At 54.3% G+C, this 20,539-nt stretch overlaps 1 protein-coding gene across 2 annotated transcripts in view; it reads left to right on the plus strand.

Annotated features, from left to right (window-relative positions):
• LAMA5 (laminin subunit alpha 5) overlaps nt 1–20,463 on the plus strand; it is an 88,363-nt gene extending 67,900 nt beyond the window's left edge. For both annotated transcript variants that reach the window (XM_071447108.1, XM_071447109.1), the window contains exons 36-80: nt 93–237; nt 749–889; nt 1,245–1,406; nt 1,559–1,660; nt 1,746–1,829; nt 2,487–2,717; nt 3,144–3,257; nt 3,531–3,658; nt 3,868–3,948; nt 4,321–4,535; nt 5,201–5,301; nt 6,184–6,364; nt 7,047–7,190; nt 7,269–7,420; nt 7,510–7,620; nt 8,479–8,590; nt 9,103–9,273; nt 10,078–10,274; nt 10,360–10,476; nt 10,553–10,707; nt 10,923–11,064; nt 11,290–11,392; nt 11,477–11,590; nt 11,707–11,886; nt 12,265–12,407; nt 12,592–12,768; nt 13,006–13,142; nt 13,222–13,375; nt 13,458–13,591; nt 13,689–13,851; nt 14,281–14,409; nt 14,606–14,757; nt 15,140–15,272; nt 15,547–15,687; nt 15,872–16,002; nt 16,085–16,252; nt 16,345–16,477; nt 16,594–16,751; nt 16,870–17,056; nt 17,317–17,469; nt 17,585–17,744; nt 17,832–17,962; nt 18,062–18,152; nt 18,858–18,977; nt 19,103–20,463. In XM_071447108.1, the coding sequence (XP_071303209.1) occupies nt 93–237; nt 749–889; nt 1,245–1,406; nt 1,559–1,660; nt 1,746–1,829; nt 2,487–2,717; nt 3,144–3,257; nt 3,531–3,658; nt 3,868–3,948; nt 4,321–4,535; nt 5,201–5,301; nt 6,184–6,364; nt 7,047–7,190; nt 7,269–7,420; nt 7,510–7,620; nt 8,479–8,590; nt 9,103–9,273; nt 10,078–10,274; nt 10,360–10,476; nt 10,553–10,707; nt 10,923–11,064; nt 11,290–11,392; nt 11,477–11,590; nt 11,707–11,886; nt 12,265–12,407; nt 12,592–12,768; nt 13,006–13,142; nt 13,222–13,375; nt 13,458–13,591; nt 13,689–13,851; nt 14,281–14,409; nt 14,606–14,757; nt 15,140–15,272; nt 15,547–15,687; nt 15,872–16,002; nt 16,085–16,252; nt 16,345–16,477; nt 16,594–16,751; nt 16,870–17,056; nt 17,317–17,469; nt 17,585–17,744; nt 17,832–17,962; nt 18,062–18,152; nt 18,858–18,977; nt 19,103–19,257 (6,433 nt within the window). In that variant the 3' untranslated portion in view covers nt 19,258–20,463. The remainder of the gene's footprint in view (nt 1–92; nt 238–748; nt 890–1,244; nt 1,407–1,558; nt 1,661–1,745; nt 1,830–2,486; nt 2,718–3,143; nt 3,258–3,530; nt 3,659–3,867; nt 3,949–4,320; nt 4,536–5,200; nt 5,302–6,183; nt 6,365–7,046; nt 7,191–7,268; nt 7,421–7,509; nt 7,621–8,478; nt 8,591–9,102; nt 9,274–10,077; nt 10,275–10,359; nt 10,477–10,552; nt 10,708–10,922; nt 11,065–11,289; nt 11,393–11,476; nt 11,591–11,706; nt 11,887–12,264; nt 12,408–12,591; nt 12,769–13,005; nt 13,143–13,221; nt 13,376–13,457; nt 13,592–13,688; nt 13,852–14,280; nt 14,410–14,605; nt 14,758–15,139; nt 15,273–15,546; nt 15,688–15,871; nt 16,003–16,084; nt 16,253–16,344; nt 16,478–16,593; nt 16,752–16,869; nt 17,057–17,316; nt 17,470–17,584; nt 17,745–17,831; nt 17,963–18,061; nt 18,153–18,857; nt 18,978–19,102) is intronic.
• Nucleotides 20,464–20,539: the final 76 nt, after the last annotated feature.

A 20,539-nucleotide genomic window follows, 5' to 3' on the forward strand; every position in this document is an offset into this window, starting at 1 on the left:
GCTCCCTGCTAGAGTCCCCTGCTGGGACACCTTGTGCAGAAATGTGCAGAAAGGAGGTGGGGAAAGCTCTGAAAGCTCTCGTGTCCCCCCAGGTGCAAGCCCAACATCATCGGGCGGCAGTGTGACCTCTGTGCCCCTGGCTACTACCACTACCCTGAGTGCAGGCGCTGTGACTGCCACCAGGCTGGCACCCAGGCCAGCGTGTGTGACCCCGTCACGGGGCAGTGTCACTGCAAGGTCAGTCCCCAGTGCCTCCATGTGGCGCTTTTCTCCTTGGCTTGACTCTCCAGCTCTGGCAGGGGGTGGCAGAGGCGCTGTGTGCCCAGCCTGCCCTGTGGGGTGGTGGGTTCAGAGCACCCTGAAAAGCTCTTCTCTCCTCATCCTTCCTGGCCATGAAGTTTCACTCTGTGGGCTGTCTCTGGAGGAGATGGCCAGTCTGAGTCCAGCCCTGTGTCAGAGCTGGTTGCAGTGGGAGCTGTCAGCCCTATTGGCACCTGGCTCCATGGCAGCAGAGTAACTCAAACAGCTTCTGAGCTGCCCTGCTCCAGCCTCTTTGTAGGGCTTACACGTGCTTTCTCTAGGTGAATTTAATGTTTGGTGGGTGCTGTACAAGCAAACCTGTTTGGGGGACTGCTTTAACATCTTCCAGCACCACAGCACTTTGCTTTGATCACTCAGCCAGCCATCCCTGTCCTCCACTGAGGCCTTGAGAGAAACCACTGACACTTGAGCTTTGCTTATCTTTCAGGAAAATGTGGAGGGCCCAAGGTGTGACCAGTGCCGCCTGGGGACATTTTCTTTGGATGCCACCAACCCCAAGGGCTGCACCAAGTGTTTCTGCTTCGGTGCCACCGACCGCTGCCGCAGCGCCGAGAAGCACCGAGCTGAGGTGAGAGGGGCTGGGGCCTCCAGAGCCTGCAGGTCAGGTGTGTCCCATCCACCTGGCTCCCTGCTGCCCTCGGGTCTCTGTGCTGCATTAAGCCTACTGAGGATACACCATGAGAAGGGTTATCTGTGACTCCCTGTGCCCATCTCCTGCTTTCAGCCCCTTTTCCTGGTCTCTGGGGTCTCATGTACTGGGCGGGGGTGATGATCAGCTTTCCTGTGGCTTCATCGGGATGCATGTGAGGTGTGAGCCTGTTACTCCCCTTTCTGCTGCTCTGGGATCTGTTCTTCTGGAGCATCAACACACAGATACTTTCTGTAACTCCACTAGAAGACCCAGAGTTGCTCTTCCCCTCCAGTTTGTCGACATGAACGGGTGGCTCTTGCTGAGCAACGACCGCCACGAGGTGCCAACAGCTCTGAGCCCACGGGAGCTGCTCGTCACTGCTGACCTCAAAAACCTCCCAGATGCCTACCAGGAGCTCTACTGGGTTGCACCCAGCTCCTATCTTGGGGACCAGGTAAGAGAATGGGGAACCACCCTGATCCCACCTGCAGACACTGCTCACACTGCAGTTGAGCACAGATGATGGCCAGTTGAGCACGGCCGTCTCTGAGTTGTCTCAGTGCTGTGGACTTGCAGGAATGTGTGGGATTTGTCTCTCTCCCTCAGGTTTCCTCCTATGGAGGGCACCTTCGCTACGAGCTGCACTCCAACCCTCGCAGGGGTGATGTGTTCATTCCCATGGAGTCCCGGCCAGATGTGATCCTCAAGGTGCTGCCCAAGAAATGCCCTGGTGCCCCTTGCTAATGCAGGAGCAGGGTGAGGTGATGTCTGACACCTTCCTTGCTTTTCCCAGGGAAATCAGATGAGCATCATGTTTCTGGAAGGTGCCTACCCGTCCCCAGGGGAGGCGCATCAAGGCCAGCTGCAGCTGGTGGAGGTGAGTTTGCACACACAAGCGAAGTGCTCAGATAACGCAGGAAAGGACAAGACTGTCACAGTCGTATTTTCTGAAAAATTCCTTTGCCCAGATTTTCTCCTGGGAAGCTGAGAAGCCTCAGAGAAAAAGGAAAACAAATTCTTATGTCATTTGCTTCTCCTGTGTTGTGCTCACATGTGGAATGTGTTTGGAGATTGTTTATCCAACAGGTGATTGTTTCATTGGTTTCATGTGAATTGTTTTGACTCATTGGCCAATCAGTGCCAAGCTTTGTCGAGGCTCTGGAAAGAGTCATGAGTTTTCATTATTATCTTTTTAGCCTTCTGTAAGTATCCTTTCTGTATTCTTTAGTATAGTTTAGTATAGCATTCTTTTATATAATATAGTATCATAAAATAATAAATTAGCCTTCTAAGAACATGGGGTCAGATTCATCATTCCTTCCTTCATCTGGGGAACCCAGCAAATAGAATACAAGACCCAATGCAGATGGAGGGAGAGGTGCTTGGAGCTCAGAATTTTAGGTTTTAGGCTCAGAATTTTAGGCTCTTTCACCCATGCAAAGGGGAAAGATTCCAGCAGCAGGGATGTGGAGGCTGGGCTGCATGTTCAGATGTTTGTGCTTCCTGCCAGTAATGCCAGGTTTTCTCCTGCCAGGGTAACTTCAGGCACACAGAGACTCACAACCCTGTGTCCAGAGAGGAGCTGATGATGGTGCTGGCAAACCTGGAGCAGCTGCAGATCCGGGCACTCTTCTCCCAGCTCTCTTCCTCTGTGTCCCTGCGCCGTGTGGTGCTGGAGATGGCCACAGACACAGCCACGGGTGTCCGTGCCAGCAACGTGGAGCTGTGCCTCTGCCCAGCTAACTACCAGGGGGACTCCTGCCAGGTGAGGGGCAGTGGACAGGCTGTTCCAGTCAGAGGGCTCAGGTATATGTTTTGGGTGCCAGCTGCCTCCAAGCTGGCTCTTGAGGGCTTCAATTGTCTTGTTCCAAAGGAAGGAACATTTCCCCATCACAACGCTGTTCACTTGTGAGAGGTGCAGATGTTCCACCTGCCTTCTTGGAAGGGACGGGATGGGGAAATCACTCAGGTGTTGCAGTACCTTGGAACGGGGCCTTCTCTCTGGCCAATTCTCTCCTGGTTAAAAGGAGCAGGAAGGAACTGTGCTGAAAATTCTTCATCTTTGCTTATAATCTTTTCTCCATCAGTACAACCCAGTGGGAATTCTGTCATGGAAACTCATTTAGTTTCTTTGCTTTTCCCAAAAGTATCAGGCTGTTTTTCAGACCTCTGCCTTTTTCTGTCTCCTCAGGAATGTGCTCCAGGTTACTACAGGGACACCAAGGGGCTCTTCCTGGGAAAATGCATCCCCTGCCATTGCAATGGCCACTCAGATCAGTGCCTGCCAGGCTCTGGGATATGCCTTGTAAGTAAACAGTGGAGCAGTGTGATATTTTGGAGTTAGGAGGTCTGTAGCATGTGATTCAAAAGCTCTTTACAAACTGACTGAGCTGGCAGAACCATGCCTGAGTTGGAGCATGGGCTTCACTGCTTCAGTGGTGACCCTGCTCAGGGTCAGCTTAGGGTGCAGGGCAGCTCTGGGAGAGAGGAAGGACTGAGGCATCCTGATGGGGAGTTTTTAGTGCATCCACCATTCTTGTTGTCAGTGCTGAGCCTAGGATTTGCCTTTTCCTTGCAGAACTGCCAGCACAACACAGAAGGAGACCACTGTGAGCGATGCAAGGATGGCTACATGGGCAGCCCCTCTGCCCAGGAACCCCTGCACTGTGTTGGGTGCCCATGCCCTCTTTCAGTTGCCTCCAACAAGTAAGCACCCCAGGATGGGATTGCCTGTTTGGCCTCACTGTTTAACCACTGGAACCAGGGCAGGTGTCCCAATGCTAGCCTTGTCCTTGTCCCCAAACCATATTCATGGCCTCTTACCTGAGGCCCCAGCAGCCCACAAGGAGTGACCAGCTCCTCTGGCACCACATCAGGAGTAACTGCTCCTCCCTGTGTCCCCATTCTCATTTCAGTTTTGCTGTTGGCTGTGTCCACAAGGGATCCAACATGCAGTGCCTCTGCAAGCCGGGCTATGCTGGACCAAACTGTGAGCGGTAAGGGGGGTGGCACCCGTGTTTGGGGGGGCTCACTAACCTGTGCAGACACTGCTGTGGCAGAGAAGTTTTCTCCTTAAGGACTGCAGCAGAAACAGCTGCTTTGTTCTGGCAGCACTTCCTTCAGTCCTCTTCAGCCTGCAAATGCCCAGCTGCTGAAGTTCTGTTACTGTGGGTGTATGACTTAGGTGTGCTTTGCCTTGACTTGCAGCCTGTGATGCAGGCACCTTTCTGAGGTATCCCAAGGCAAAACACAGTGCTTTGAGATCCCTGAGGGTTGCAGCAGTTACAAGTGTTGGATGCTCACGCCGTTCCAGTTGTGCAACTCCAGGCTGCAGGATCCTCACTGTGTTGTGACTTGTGTTTCCCCAGGTGTGCCCCGGGATACTTTGGCAACCCGTTGGTGATTGGCAGCTCGTGCCAGCCCTGTGACTGCAGCGGGAACACGGATCCCAACATGCTGTTCAGCAGCTGTGACCCGCTGACGGGCGCCTGCTCGGGCTGCATGCACCACACGGCCGGCGCGCGCTGCGAGCTCTGCGCGCCCGGCTACCACGGGGACGCCGTGCTGGCCAAGAACTGCACCCGTGAGTGGGCAGCCAGCCCAGGGGCAGGGCGAAACGGGAGGGTGCCCATTCCCAGCACTCGTCTCCCTCTGAGGAGCAGCAGCCCAAATGCAGCTTGTAAAAGGGGTCGCGTGTCGCTGACGTATTTTATGAAAATCCTTTCGCTAGGATTTTTCTCCTGAGAGGCCTCAGAAAAGAAATGTAAACAGTAACTATCTGATGGCTGTGGAATGTGGCCTGGAGGTGGTTTACCAGCAGGGGCATCTTTGATTGGTCTCATGGGGATTGTTTTTAATTAATGGCCAATCACAGCCAGCTGTGTCGGACTCGCTGAGTCTGTCACAAGATTTTGTTACTCATTCCTTTCTAGCTTTCTGATGCCTCCTTTCTCTTTCTTTAGTATAGTTTTAATATATAATTTTCTTTTAATATAATATATATCATAAAATAATAAATCAGCCTTCGGAAACATGGGGTCAAGATTTTCATCTCTTCCCTTGACCTGGGGACCCTCAAACACTACCAGAGTCATGGGCACAAGTTGTGAGAAGCAGACCCAAGAGGAGAGAGGCTCTGTCTTAACTTGGATAGATAAGGGGAAAAGAGCAGTTTTGCTGTTAGCAGTAGGTGTTGTGAGTGGCTGACAGGCTCTCCAGTTTAATACTGGATGTATTTTTCCCTGGCAGAGTGCAGCTGTTCGCCTTGTGGGACTGACTCCTGCCATCCACAAACTGGCCAGTGCTTCTGCAAGACTGGAGTGACCGGCCCGCACTGTGACCGCTGCGAGGTGAGGCTCACCTGGGCCCTGGGGTGGTGCCTGTCCTTGCCATGGGCATGGGGGCAGCCCTGGTGTGTCATCCCCCAGGCCTGTGAGCCCAGCAGGGCTGGCTGCCAGCTGGTGAAGGCTGAACTTGCATGAGTGCATGGCAAAAGCTATTAAAGATCTGGCAGCAAGCAGTGCAGGCAGCATTCCAGTAAAGTGGCATCATTTGTGAAGCTGCAGTAAACCCCATTTTGCTGAGTGCATCCAGCTTGGGCAAGGGCAAGTTCACAGGGCAGTGCTGTGGGATGCCTGTGCTCTCACTGCAGCTCCACATCTTTACCATGCTGCTTTGAATTTTGTGGTGCTCAAAACACACCTGGAAAGGAAAAGGGGATTCCCCCATCACTGACCCAGGAGAGAGGCACACTTGCTGACCTGTCAAGTTTAAGAGGTTCATATGACCTCACCTTGTTCATACAAGTCAAGGAGAGAGGAGGAGTTCCCTCTAAATCCCACACCATCAGTAGTCTTTATATTCCAATAACAAATCAACTAAGTCCACACAGTATAAAACTTAACCTTAGTTTTATGTTTATTTCCTGACGTTTTCCTGTAAATCAACCAGAAATTAAGAATGAGCTTGCCTTTAGATTTCTTAAATAAAACCAGAAATAAACTAAACCAAAATAAATTAAAAACGAACAAAAAATTCTCACCCTCCCCTAAATAAGATAATTAAAAACATATATATATATATATATCAGACAATTCCTGATGCAACAGTGAGTAAAGCCATTGGCTAGAATACGAGGAGGACTTTTATTTTCTCCCCGTTGTCCTTTAGATGGAAAAAAAAAAAAAAAACAACCCAAAACCCAAGGGTTTCCATGTCCTACTTTTCCCTAGGAGGGCTACTACGGCTTTGAGGGCTGCTCGGGCTGCCGGAGGTGTGACTGCGACGTGGGCGCCGTGGGCAGCAGCTGCCACCTGCAGAGCGGCCAGTGCAGCTGCCTGCCCGGGGTCAGCGGCTCCCGCTGCCACCAGTGTGCCCCGGGCTACTGGGGCTTCGGCCAGGGCGGCTGCACAAGTGAGTGAGTGTGGATAGGAATGCGGGTTTTTGTTAAACGGAGTGGCACGACTGTCTTTTGTTTCTTCGGAAAGGAAAGAAGCTTAGAAGTTTGTCTTCTTAATTAAGTAAAAAAAAAAAGGCATCTCATAGGCCTAAAAGACTTCACTTTAAACTTAAGGATGGGTAATTAGACAAAAGCCAAAAAGTTTTGCTTGGGCAATTTGCTAGAAAAAGAAGAGAACAAAGAAACTAATTGCTTTTGTGAGGTGTTTGTTTTACTAGGAGCAAGAACTTCCTGCACCTAAATAGGTTTTTCTCTGTAAGGAATTTGTTTTTTTGTCTTTTATTAAACCTTTTTCCTTCCAATACTGCAGCAAAAGCCATTCTGCTAATTTTATGCCTCCAAAGGTAGCTGGGCTATCTTAAGTGAAAAACAGACCTCCAAAAGCTTATAGTACCTAGCTCAAAGAAGCTCCTATTACTAGTGTGGGGTCCCAGCCAGGGGCACTGGGACAGGGCTGTGCTGCTGGTCCAGTTGTTGGAGGGAGAAAACAGCTGGCAGCTGTCTGAGGGACCCTGCTTTGCACAGGGAACCCCCAGCAGCAGCGTGTGGATGGGCACAGCTGGAATAAAACCTCTCCTTCCCCTCTCCCCAGAGTGGTAAAAGCCCCAAATGATTCTCTGTTTCTTGTCCCTGCAGAGTGTGAGTGCAGAGGGGGCTCCTGTGACCCCCGCACCGGGGAGTGCACGTGCCCCAGCGGGCTCACGGGGAAGCAGTGCGACGTCTGCCTGCGCCAGCACGAGGTCCTGGTGGCCAACGGCCCCGACAGCGTCAAGTGTGAAGGTCTGTGTGCCCCTGTCCTGGGGAAGGAGGGGAGGGGAGCCCGGGAGAGGGCCTGTGCTGACTGCTGTGTCCCTGCAGTGTGTGACAGCTGTGTCCTGCTCCTGCTGGAGGACCTGCAGAGCATCGAGATGTCCTTCCCGTCCATCCGCGGCCAGCTGGTCACCCTCAACGCCAGCTCCATCGCCTGGGCTCGCCTCCACGGCCTCAATGGCACCATTCTGGCCATTGCTGTATGTGAAAGGCTTCACATCACCTTCTGCCCCTGTTTCCTGGCCTATTGGCCTGATTTAGCCTCTTTTTTTAATTTTTTTTTCCCTAGAACCAGCTCCGTGAGTACCACAGAGCCATGAGCAGGGTGAGGCAAAGGGCTGATGAGCTGGAGGATGAGAACATGGATCTCACACAGGACCTGAACGCGCTGCAGCACAAAGTAGGGCATTTCTCCATCTTTCTTTGCCAGAGCACAAGTCCCCCTTTTACCAAAATGAGGGTTTTGAAGCCTGTGAGGAGCCTAGTTCAGGAAGGTTGGGTCTCCTGCTTGACCAGAACTAAGTTGCAGTGTTAAGTGCTCAAACTGGATTACCTGCTTTCCTTCCATGGAGAGCTGTGAAACATTTCATAATACTGATAGTTTTTCTTGATTTACTGCTTGCTTTTGAGGTGGCTCCAACTTTAAGCAGTAAAAATAAATTCAATCAAATATCATCTCTAGAAGGGACATACAAGTAAGGAAACAAAACATCTGGGTCCATCATGGATGCAATCAATATTGTCTAAAACCTAACAGGTCGCATCTTCAGAGAATGGATAAACTGAGCAAGATTTAATTTCACTTGATTTGATTTATAAACTGCCTGCTTCTAATCAGGGAGGGGGAAAAATCTCTACTTGATGACATACCTCCCCAGACAGCTGCAAAGACAAACTGCCCTGTGTGTACCAGACAGCCAGACTGCAGCCCCCTGTCACTTGATCAGGACCCAGGTGTGCCTGGCTCCAGGCTTTGGGGCTTTCCTTCTGTTGAGAGCACAGAACAGTGCTGAACTCTGTGGTGTTGGGATCGTTCCAGCATCCAGAGCCTGTTGCATTGGAGCTGTATTTAATGCTTGTGCTTCTCTGAAGGTGCTAAATAAGATCATCCTTCAGTACATTGTGGGACAGTCTCCTTCAAGGACCTCACAAAAAACACATTCCCAGGCCTTGTGTTCCTCTTGGGAACAACAGTCCCACTGACAAATGACATAAAATATCATCTTATACTTGAACTATGCCATTGTTTTTGTGGTAGATGACCATGACTCACAGAGAAGCGGTTCGTGTTGAGCAGCACACGAGGGACATGTACCAGAGGGGGGAGCAGCTCCTGCTGCACATCCAGAGCATCCAGAGGGGCATTGCAGGTATGTCAAGAAGGGTCTTCACTTTGAGGTTTTTTCCCCATGTGATATGCCAAGTAATGCAGTGCTCAGAGAATGCCATGGAGAGAGCAAAGAAAACAAAAAACCAAAGGAAGATCCCTGCAGAATCCCAGCTTTTACCCTGACCAGCCTTATTGTGAGTCTCAGCTGCTTGGCTAAACATAAGTCTGGGGAAAAACAAATTAAACTTCCACAAATGTTACTAAAATGCATAAAACACGGGCAGTCTGCACTGCAGCTTCAGGAGAGATTGAGCAAAGCTGAGTGGCTGGATCTTGGACAAGAGGTAAAGCCACAGAAAGATGCTCAGGATGTAACATCTGTTACTGGTATTTGCCAAGGAGGCTGAAACCTGGGGCAGTGCCTCTGGGTGGTCTCAAGCAGTTTGTTGTCCCAGTGCTGTCTGAAAGCTGTCAGTGCTTTGTGAGGAGAGGCTCAGGGAGCTGTGAAGGCCCTGGTTTGGTCAGTCTGATCGGGTGTGGGTTTCCCTGCAGAGCTGGTGCGGCAGATGGCCAGGATCGGGGCAGAGAACGCCAGCACCACGTCCGGAGAGGAGTTCCGGCAGAAGCTGGCCGAGGTGGAAAGGATGCTGAGGGAGATGAAGGAGAGGAGCCTGGGAGCCCAGGAGGAGCTGGCAAGGCGTGAGCACGAGGAGGCTAAGAAGTGTGAGTTCAACTTGGTGGCTGCCCAGGTCCTGCTGGGTCTGGCTTGGAGCCCACTGCACATCATGGTCGTGTTTAGAGAGTGCTGTTAAGGACCAGGCACCCCCAGCCATTTTTATAGGAGTTACAAAGTCCCCTGTGACACTCCAACAGGATAATTTGTGGTTCCTTTTCCCTTAAGGCAAATTTCAGAGCAGAACTAAGTGGGTAGTTCTGTTTGATGAACAAAAATGACAACACTTAGAACCAGGAATCACCATTATTATGTGATGTATTCACATCACACATGGATGAGAATAAGTCACACCATGTTTCTTCCTTTTTGCTGTTCCCATAGAGTAACAACAGCAGCCAGCTCCCACAGTAGCGCTGCTGTCCTGAGGGCATCCTTGCAGGAGTGAGAGCAGTGAGCCCAACCAGGGATGCTGTCACTGCAGGAGGAGAACACTTCTGATTAACAAGCCTTGGCAAAGCATAACTCAGTAGCTGAAAGCTGGAATTATAAACTGACTCTTGTGGGAAATAAGTAATTTTTCACAGTGGAAGTAATCAAGGCCTCAGGTCCATCACCTGGATCTTTTCAGGCATGGCTTGGTGTCTTTGAAAGAGATCCCATCTCTCTGAGGGTTTGTAGACAGTCATGGACAAGATCCTGTGCATCTAGGCTGAAGAGGAGGGAGGGGGTGGAAGATGGTCTCTTCTGGCCTTGGTATCTGCCAAGACCAGACCAGGCTTTGAGGCAGCCAGGCACAGAAAGAGTGTTCAACAGAGGAAGAGGAGTTAGCAAGAGTTCTCCCCCCTGTGCAGTGCTGCATCGTGTGAAGAGCGAGCTGCACGCCCGCTGGCAGTCCAACCAGGACCTGCTGAGCAGCATCCAGGAGAGGCTGGCCCAGCACAGCTCCCAGCTCATGGATCTGAGAGATGCCCTCAACGAGGCTGTGAACAAAACCAGGCAGACAGAGGAGCTCAACAGCCTGAACCGAAACAACCTGGAGGAGACTCAGGTAGACCTTCTCCATGGTCCGGGCCATGGGGTGAGGGGGGCTGTCCCAGCCCTGCTGCTCTCTAACCCTGGGTCTTTGTGTCCAGCAAAAGAGCCAGGAGCTCCAGAAGCAGCATGCACTGGTGCAGGAGACCCTGCAGATGGCCAAGGACGCCCTTGCTCAGGTCTCTGACTTCCTGCAGATGATGGAGCGTGCCAAGGAGGTGAGTGGCAGAGGCACTCTGGCGTGGGCAGAGGGAGAGCTGTGGCAGCCCTCAGCAGTGACAGCTGTCCTTGCAGGCGTACGAGAAGCTGGCAGCCCTGCTGGATGGGGCCAAGCTGCCCCTGACCGAGCGGGTGAAGAAGTTCTCCCCGGCCAGCAGCAAGATCCCCATGGTGGAGCAGGCAGAGGAGCACGCCCGGCTCCTGGATGAGCTCGCAAGGAACCTGTCTGGGTGAGGCACTGTCCTGAGCCTCACTGGTCAGGCTGTCTGCTGCCAGAGCTGGGGATGGGAAGCTGCAGCCCCACCGTGTCAGGCAACAGCGGGGTGTCACCTCCAGAGTTGTACTGGAGCACACATTGTGCTGAGCAGCACAGAGGGGTTTGTCTGTGAGGGCATGGGCAAGAGCCTGTTTTCCATGGACTTGATGGCTTCATCTTCCAACACAGCATCATCCAGGACACAAACCAGGATGGCTTTATCCAGAGGGCAGTCAATGCCTCCAATGCCTACGCCAGCATCATTGAAGCTGTGAGGAAAGCAGAGCAAGCAGCCCACGATGCTGACAAGGCAGCCAGCCAGGCCCTGATGGTACGTGCTGTGGGGAGCCCTGTGAGATGGGCAAAAAGCAAACTCCCTTCCCTCTGACACGAGGCCACTGTGCTCTGTGCCTGAGAGCAGAGTCTGCCACAGCTGGGGCCACACTCAGTGTTGGGGTCTCCCTGTCACACCCCACTGCAGCTGTCTGAACGAGCATTTTTGTGTGCAGCCAGAGCCCTGAATCCCTCCTCAGAGTCTCCCATGTTTGTTTCACAGAATGTCATATCAGAAAACCTCGGGGCCACCTCCAGAACGCTGAAGAGGAACAGCAGCAGCCTGGAGGAGGCTGCAAGGAGGCAGCAGAGCAAACTCAATGGGGGTGAGAGAGGCTCCTGGCAGGATCTGCTGTCCTCTGGGCTGGACTGAGCTCCAGCAAACAGCATGTGCCTTTCTTTAATTGCAGCTATTAAAGGCACTCTGCAGACAGCAAAGGACAAGCTGGCTGATCTCCGTGTGAAGAAGGAGCAGCTCCTGACCCAGCTGCAGTCTGTGCAGGACATGCTGGGCAGGGAGCAAGGTTTGTTCTGGGGTGGCTGGACTGATTCTCTCTGCTCCCTTCTTCGTGCACTGACTGTGATCCAAGGTGCTTCCTCCCTGCTCCTGGACACCTCAGAGATATTTCTTTCTTTGCAGAGGACACAAAGGACACAATCCAGAATGCCAAAGCAGCTGCTGCTGAGGCCAACGAAACAGCTGCAAGAGTGGAGGATGCCCTGAGCACCATGAAGAAGAACCTGGATGAGTGGAAAGATCAGTATGGAGGCCTCCGAAATGAAGACCTGAACCAGGCAGTCCAGGATGCCAGGAAATCTGGTGAGTGCTGAGCCTGGTGTGCCACAGGGTGAGTCTGATAGGAGCCACTGCATGCACAGATGCCCCCAGAGTATTTTTGAAAGCTGTGCTTTGCAACTCCAGGTCAACAGCAGAGAGAGGTAGCCAGTCTTGGATGCTTTAAGTCCTGGCCCTTTTTTTTTCCCTCTCCTGCAATGTCTGTATCACCTCCAGCTTTACTGCAGGAGGTTGCATGCACTGGAGCATCCTCAGACCCCCTCAAGGATGATGGATTTAGGGAGATCTCTCTCTGACTGTCCCAGCTACCACTGCTTTGACTTGCATTTCTCAACTTGCCTGACCTTTGCATTTCCCTTCCTTGCTAACCTCCAAAACTCCTGGCTCCTCTTCCAACCCCAGTGTCCAGCCTGGAGAGCACCATTCCCCTGCTGCTGGAGAAGCTGAGCAGCCTGGAGAACAGGAGGAACAAAAATGCCACCGTGTCAGAGAACATCATGAGGATCCGGCAGCTCATCACACAGGCGAGGAACGCTGCCAGCAAGGTGAGGCTGAGGCTGGGCTGGGGGCCTGGGCTGGAGGAGGGCTTACCTGAGGGTGGCATGCAAAGGGGAGAGTGTTTGGGGCCACTAGGCAGGGTCTCTTTCTCATGGGATTTGATAGAACTGACAGTGACCAGGCAGGTGGCAGTGGGTTCAGTGCCACGGGGCTGGATTTGTCTCCCTACAGGTGAAAGTGCCCATGAAATTCAATGGCAGCTCAGGGGTGCAGGTCCGGATGCCCAGCAATCTGCAGGATTTAGCTGCCTACACATCCCTCAAATTCTACATCCAAAACCCCGAGCCCAGGAGCCAGCAGGACGAGGCAGAGGAGGGGCGGTTCGTGTTGTACCTGGGCAGCCAAGAGGTGAGATGGGGCCAGAGGGTGATGGAGCCCTTTTTGCATCAGTGATGTCCATGCCTGGACATCAGCCCCTCACCTGGTCCCTGAATATCTTTGTGGGGGACACAAAGCCCCTGGATGCAGCCATCAGCCTGGGTTGTGGAATAGGGGCTGTTTGTCCAGTGCAGCCCTGGGAGCATCAGGGAGAGCTCCTGCCTGTCCCAAATGCCAACATGTGACCCTGTCTCTCCCTGAGTTCAGGCCACTGGAGACTACCTGGGCATTGTGCTCAAGGACCGCAGAGTGCATTGGATCTACAAACTGGGAGATGAGGAACCAACCTCCCTGAGTGTTGATGAGGATATTGGAGAGCAGTTTGTCACGATCAGCATCAACAGGTGGGGCCTTTCCTCAGGAGAGGGCAGGGTTTGCTCCTTTGGGGTGTCCCTTAATCTTGACCATCCCTCCCTGCTGCAGGATCCTGCAGTACGGGCACATGTCGGTGATCGTGGAGAGGCAGAGGGTGCACGAGATCAAGGGAGACAGCGTGGCCAAGGGAGAGCAGGGGCTGCTCAACCTGGACCCACGCAGCGTGGTCTTCTACGTGGGGGGCTACCCCTCTAGCTTCACGGTGAGGCAGGCAGCAGGGAGGGGGCTTCAGGAGACTCTCACCGGAGGGGAAACCCTGTTCAAGTGTTGTGTTTAACCCCCAGCCTCCTCCTGCCTTGCGCTATCCCAACTACCGCGGGTGCCTGGAGCTGGACACGCTGAACGAGGAGGTGGTGAGCCTGTACAACTTCCAGCACACCTTCGAGCTGGACACGGCTGCCGAGAAACCCTGCGCCAGGTGGGCACCGCGGGACCAGCCCTGCCCCGGGGCACTCAGCCCAGCCCTGCTTGCTCCATGCCTTGGGGTGATGCCTCTTGCTGTGTGTGTGTCCCAGGTCCAAGTCCACGGGAGACCCCTGGCTCACGGACGGCTCCTACTTCGACGGCAGCGGCTACGCCGAGATCAGGTTTGAGAGCCAGTTCGGCACCACCAAGCGCTTCGAGCAGGAGATCCGCGTGGTCTCCTACAACGGCATCATCTTCTTCCTGGAGAACCAGGCAGGTGCTTGCTGCCCTGGGGAGCCTTCATCCCTCAGTGGACAGCCACACGTGTTCCCAGTTCAGGACACTTGGGAGAGGAGGGCTTTGAGGATCTCAGGGCTGCCTGGAGCAGGATTTCAGCACTGTTGTTAAAAGCCATGAGAGGACTGGACCCAAACCTCACAGCAGTCGCTTGGCTGGTGCTGGAGGGGCTCCCCAGAACTTGAGCCAGGGTTCACTGAGGCAGGCAGTGCTGCAAGGAGCATTTCCAGCTGGCAGTGTGGTCCCTGTGCCCCAGCACAGGGCTGCTGATTGAAAATAAATCCCAAATAACTATGACCAGGGCACTGGAAGTGGGACCTGCTCCCAGCAGTGCTAAAGGGCGGGTGGGCTCAGTGCCACAGCTGCATCCTGGCACCTGCTGAGTGTCCATCCTGCCTCCCCCAGGGTCAATTCCTGTGTCTGGCCATCCGGGATGGGAAGCTGGCTCTTTACTATGATTTCAGCTCTGGCCTGGAGATGGCAAAACCGAGCAACTCCTCGTCCCTCACCATCAGCAGCGCCACAAACAAAGCGGTAAGAGGTAACGGGGCTCTCTTGGAGGGAAGGCTCCTCATCCAGGGTGGGGAGGCACATGGACCTTTGTTTTTGAGGGGGACAGAGCTGCAGGAAGTTTTTTGACTTGAGACATTAACTTGACACTTTTGTCTTGCCCTCTGTGATGGACCTAACTGCCCCAGACTGACAGATCATTTCTCTGTTTTCTCTGCAGATCCAAATTTTCCTCCTCAAAATGAATAACAAGAAGCGCATCCTGGTGCGGGTGGAGCGCCTCACCATCTTTGTGGTGGAGCAGGAGAACTCCCTGGAGAATGCTGTCTCCTACTACCTGGGGGGTGTGCCCCCAGCTGTGCTGCCCCCCAGGTGGGTCCAGCCTGCAATGGGGTGGGACAGTCAGCATGTTCCCCTTGAGTCCCTGGTGGTGGCCCTGGCCCTTTCTCAGCCACATCCAGGGCTGTTGGAACCCTGCTGAAACCGGGGGGGAAGTCTTCCTCTCCCTGTCCATCATCCTGAGCTTTTAGGGATGGTAGCTTTTCCATCTCTGGTGAGGGATGAGGTGCTGGTGGGTGTCACCAAGTCCTTTGCCATGCTGTGTGCTTTGGAGCAGCCTTGACACTGGAAATACCCGTGACCATCACAGTTCATTCCCAGGCACTTTGCTTGAAAGAGCTGTGGGGCCAGATCCTGCCCAGGGCTGTGCCCTGCCTGGGGCTGTGCTTGTTGACGCTGTCTGCTTCTCCTGCAGTTTGAAATCTCTCTTCCCCACGGGTGGGCCCATCCGGGGCTGCATGAAGGGTTTGAAGGCTCTTGGCAAATACGTGGACCTGAAGCGCATGAGCACTGTGGGCGTCAGCTACGGGTGCACCTCGGACCTTCTGGTGAGCACAGAGCCCTGGCAGCCTGGCCAGCCTGCTGGGGAAGGGTCTGCAGGGAAAGGGAGCAGGACAGGCCCCATCTCCCCTCATTCACACAGAAACAAGCATAAGCCTCCCACATCCTCAGTGTAAAGGGGTCGTCATGAGGTGCTTGCTCCACATGCTTGGCCATAGCACCAGCCAGAGCCAGCAAGGAAGCAGAGCTCCTCACTCATATCCCAGTGCCCCAGCCAGGCCAGGCCAGGCTCCCACCTTGCCGCTGTGCTGTCTCTCACAGGTTGCTCGCTCAGTCAGTGTCCATGGCCACGGCTACCTGACCCTGGCTCTGACGGATGTGCCGGGGCTGAGGGACTTCTACAGTGGCTTCAGCTTCCAGACAAGCCAGCCTGAGGGGCTGCTCTACCACCACTCCACCCAGGTGGGCACCTGCAGGCCCCCAGATATGCCAGCAGTGGGGCTGCTGGGGAGGGTGCTGCTTCCCCTTGGGAAAGAGGGGATTTTGATGGGGCCAGGATGTGGATCTGCAGTGAGATCTGCACCCTGAGCTCCTGGAGGGCAGTGGGGTTCAGCTGCTGAGCTGCTGGGTGATGCTTTTTCTGCAGGAGGGGACGTGCCAGGTGTCCCTCCAGAGGGGCCAGCTGGCCTTGAACCTGCTGGGAAGCGAAGTCATCACTGACAGTGCCTATGCAGATGGCAGGGCTCACTACGTGGCCTTCTACAGCGATGCCCGTGGGTACGTGTGCTGCTGTGGGTGCCGTGGGGGCCGGGCTGCCCACAGCCACAGGGTCCTGCTGAGCCCCTGCTGCCACCCCCAGGCTCAGGCTGTACGTGGATGACGAGCTGCAGGACGGCAGGACGGGCGCCAGGCACAGCCGGCGGCAGCGGCGCCAGGAACAGCGCCGGCTCTTCCACCTCGGGGGCTCCCCGGAGCCAGGGGCCCTCAGCAACCTCAGCGGCTGCATCGGGAACGTCTTTGTCAAACGGTGAGTGACACCATGCCCCTTCCACACAGCAGGGCCCAGCCCCTTCCCACCTCCCAGATGGTCTGACAGGGACCTTTTCTCCCCGTGTGTAGGATGTCAGAGCCGCAGATGGTGGTGGACCTGCAGCAGAACGTGGAGAGCATCAATGTCACCATGAGCTGTCCCGTGGGCGAGCAGTCGCAGCAGCTCAGAGTCACTCCGAAGAAGGACAGGCGGAAACCCAAGGTACCAGCTGCTGCCAGAACTCCCCACATCCTCCTCCTCATCCTCCTCAGGTGCTCAGCTCTGCTGGCAGGGCAGGGATGCTCCCCTCACTCCATTCCCTTGTGCACACTGTGTAGGTGCCAGGCAAGCCAGCGCCCAAGGGCCGCCGCCACGACCAGGACGGGCTGTGCCAGCTGCACCCCCAGCCCCGCACAGCCAGGGGCTCCTCCCGCTTCGGGGGGACCCCGAGCAGCCGCTGGGAGTTTGATGAGATCCCAGCCTCCTTTGGGTGGAGGTGAGCCTCGCCCTGTGCCCACCCCATGCAATCCTGGCCCTGGGATCATGGCCTGGAAGCACGTGTGCCGTGCAGCTGCAGGAGAGCCGGGTGCTCCCATCACTCTCTGTCCCTGCAGGTCCCATTTCTCCCTGGAGGTGAAGCTGAACTCCTCCAGTGGGCTGCTGTTCTACGTGGCAGGCGAGCGGGGCTCCTCCATGGCTCTCTTTGTGTCCAACGGGCGCTTTGTGGTCCTGGTGGAGCTGGGCAGGCGCCGGCTGCGCATCCGCAGCAGGGACAAGTACCGTGACCGCCGGTGGCACACGGTGAGCAGCGGGGCACAGGCTCAGCAGCACCTCCCTGAGCCACATCAGTGCCCCTGCAAGGGCTGGCTCCCTGCAGCCCTGCTCTGGGTGCTGCTTCTTGATGGCACATCCCTACTGTTCCCTTGCTGTTCCCTGCAGTTCCAGGGGAGCAAAGGGAACAGCAGAATCACAGCTGGGGCTGGCTGAACCTCTGAGCTGAGGCCTCCCTTTGCTGGGGCTCCTCCCAACCCAGTCTTGGCACTGACCTTTGCTCCTTGCAGGTCTTCTTCAGCAGAGACCAGAGCCGGGCCCAGCTGGTTATTGATGGGCTGCGAGCCCAGAGTGCTGCAGTGGCCACCACAGGGCTCTTCGTGGCCCAGAGCCCCTTGTACGTGGGGGGGCTTCCAGCTGGAAAAGCCAAGGCTCACATACCGGTAAGGGCTTGGCGGCCCCATGGCATCACCCCCTCTCAGCCTCTTCCCAGTCCCATGGCATCACTGGTGCCTCCCAGCTTTTGCCCCTTCTGTGCTCAGTGGCCTCTCTCCACAGGCTGCATCAGCCTCCAGCTTTGATGGCTGCCTGAGGAACCCCCAGCTGGATGGGAGGCCCCTGGGTCCCCCCTCACGCACCTTTGGGGTGACGCCTTGCTACGAGGGCGTGCTGGAGAGCGGCGTCTTCTTCACCGCGGATGGCGGCTCCATCACCTTAGGTACCCCACTGTGGGCTGGGACTAGGAGGGTCACATTCCATGGGAATGCCCTTGGTCCTGTCCTCACCAATGGCATTTCTGTTCCAGCTGATGCAGTGATGACTGAGCAGGACTTGGAGGTGACACTGGAGGTGCGTCCCCGCAGTGCCTCTGGCCTCATCTTCCACATCGGCACGAGGAGAAGCCATCATCTCCTGCTCTACATGGAGGACACCAAGGTACTGGGAGGGGGGCTTCCCCACAGGTTCCAGAGGGAGTGGGTGTCTGCTGCCTGTCCCTCTCAGCTCTCCAGCTCTGATGGGTTTCTCTCACCCCAGGTCACTGTGACAGCAGGCATTGGGGCTGATGAGTTCTCGGCGTCGGTGACGAGCCCAGCTCTCTGCGACGGGCAGTGGCACACCATTGCAGGTGAGGTTACAGTTCCCCTGCTTCTGTGGCTCTGTTCCAGCCCTGCTCAGCCCACATCTCCTAGGGGAGCTCAGGACAAGCCCAGGCTTGGCAATTTAAACCCTGTCCCCCTGCTGTATGCGCTTAATTTGGGAGTTTGTAGCTGCCATGAAGTCAATTTCCTAATTAACAAGAACTCCTGCCTGATCTTAGTGCTGTCAGCTCTGGTAGTCAGGCAAGGCAGGTTGTTTTTCCGCTTCATGGAGCTGCTGGCGAGGCCAAGGATGTGCTACAGGACTTGATCCATCCTGGACTGTATCCAGCTTGAAGTGAAAGCCCAATTTGCTTTGGTGTCGAGTGTGTCCAAAGGTCTCCAAGCCCATAGCTGGGAGCAGGGATTGCAGGATTCATACCTGTACAGGAAACTCAGCCTTTAATGTAGCTGCCATGCAGCAAGTGCTGTTTTGCATCAAGCCCTTTTTGGGGTGGGGGCACAGCTGCAGCCCCCTCTCAGCACAGCTCTATTTTAAACTTCCATCTTGTTCAGCCAGTGCTGGGTGAAGTTTTGGGGGAGATTGTTCTGGCTCTGGGCATTTCCCAAGAGCTAGGCCAGGCCCTTTAAGTTTTAAGTTTTGCCCTTGCTGCAGCACTGGTCTAGGCTGGAGAGCAGAGGTTTGCTTGCTCCTTGGGTAAGGAAGCAGCACTGACTGTTGTTTTCTTTTGAAGTTACCAAATGGAAAAACGTAATCCAGGTGGATGTGGACACAGAAGGCAACCACACAGTGGGACCCAGCCAGCCTCCAGCACCCAGCACAAGGGCAACCTTCTCCCTGGGAGGGCTGCCAGGTGAGTTGGGAAAGATGTGCTCCAGAATGAAGTACCCCAAGGACAATGGAGATACTATTTCTGGTGTGAGGGAGAGGTTAAGCCTTTGCCAGACTAATGCCTGCTTTTCCTTGTTTCTTCTGCAGAGACAGACAAGGCCAGCACAGGGCTGCTGTTACCTCCCCTCCCTCACCTTGTGGGCTGTGTCAGGAACCTGCAGATTAACCAGAGGCACGTGGACCTGCCTCGAGCTGGGACTGCCTGGGGCTCTGTCAGCCTGAAGGGCTGCCCTGTGCTCTGAGCGCCACATCAGGGACAGCCTGAGGGACAGAACGCTGCTGCAGCCCCGGTGTCACCACTAGAGCACTGCCCGTGCTCGGATACACTTATCTCCAGTGACTGCAGGAACAGGTCTGGGCCAAACCAGAGGGGCCACAAATCCCAGGGGAAGGAGGGCAGGGGAGGATGGTTGGGGAGAAGGGGGCACTTTGGTGATGTTTCACAAATAGAACCAAAAAGTTGGAGCGGGATGTGGTGACAGATGAGTCCTTCTGGGTGGTCAGGGATCCACAGCAGGGCTCGTGCTGCCCTGGGGCTCGTGGTGGGAGCGTGGGCTGGAGCTCAGAGCAGCCCTGCAGCTCGTCCTCAGTCCTGTTCCCTTCACCCCACACGTACAAGGCACATAGATTTAGTTCACAGAACACTTGAGGCTGTTAATAAATGTCACAGACTGTCTGCTGATAAAGGCTGCAGGCGGTTTCTGGTTTATAATAAATGCAATTAGGACAAACTGGATTAATTCCGTCGGTTTTGGGGTTTTATACGCAAGGGCACATTTAACCTCCCCCCAAGGGCAGTCTCAGCTCACCTGCTACTGCTACGCAAAGAGCTCTGCAAGGGGGAACTTGGACAAAATTCTGTTCACAGAATTAGCATCTTCTTATCAGAATAATTTATAAGAATCGGAAAAGAACAGAATAGGCTGGGAGAACTGCTGAGGGAAAGCAGAAAGGCACAAACGCCCCTGGCTCTGCACTTGCATTCAGCACTGGTAGTACACTGACAAAAGTCCTGTTGTGTGAAGCAAGAAACCACTGCTTTAAAGGGAAGAAGTAGAAAGGTTACCTCCACACCTGGCCCTCACCCACCCTGGCTTCTGCTCAGCCTCCCTCAGCCCTGGTGTAGTGCAGTCTCCACTTGAAGCAGCTTTTTCCTCCCAAGACACCCAGTTCACTCGTGCACTTACACGTCATATATATATTTGTGTGTGTATATATATCTCTGGCCACTTGGGGACAAAATCTTGCTTCTAAAATGGACTTGTAACTTATATCATTATATTGTGGGGTTTTTTTTATGAGGGGTAAATATTGTAAAATGGGTTTTTAACATGTCCATCTTAAATGTAATTATGACCTGTTTTTAAAGTTGTAGTATTAAAGATGGTCTTTGTAAATCACTGGTACATACTTTGGAGTCAAATAAAGTTTTATGTTACTCTCTTTCACTTTACCTGGGAAGAGTAAGCATCAGGCTGAAAAAGAAGAGGGATAATCAGCACTGAAGGGATACTGGACAGATTG

The sequence above is a fragment of the Agelaius tricolor genome, unplaced genomic scaffold, assembly GCF_023055355.1.
Source record: "Agelaius tricolor isolate 1412-34295 unplaced genomic scaffold, bAgeTri1.0.p SCAF_23, whole genome shotgun sequence".
In the NCBI taxonomy this organism is placed as follows: Eukaryota; Metazoa; Chordata; class Aves; order Passeriformes; family Icteridae; genus Agelaius; species Agelaius tricolor.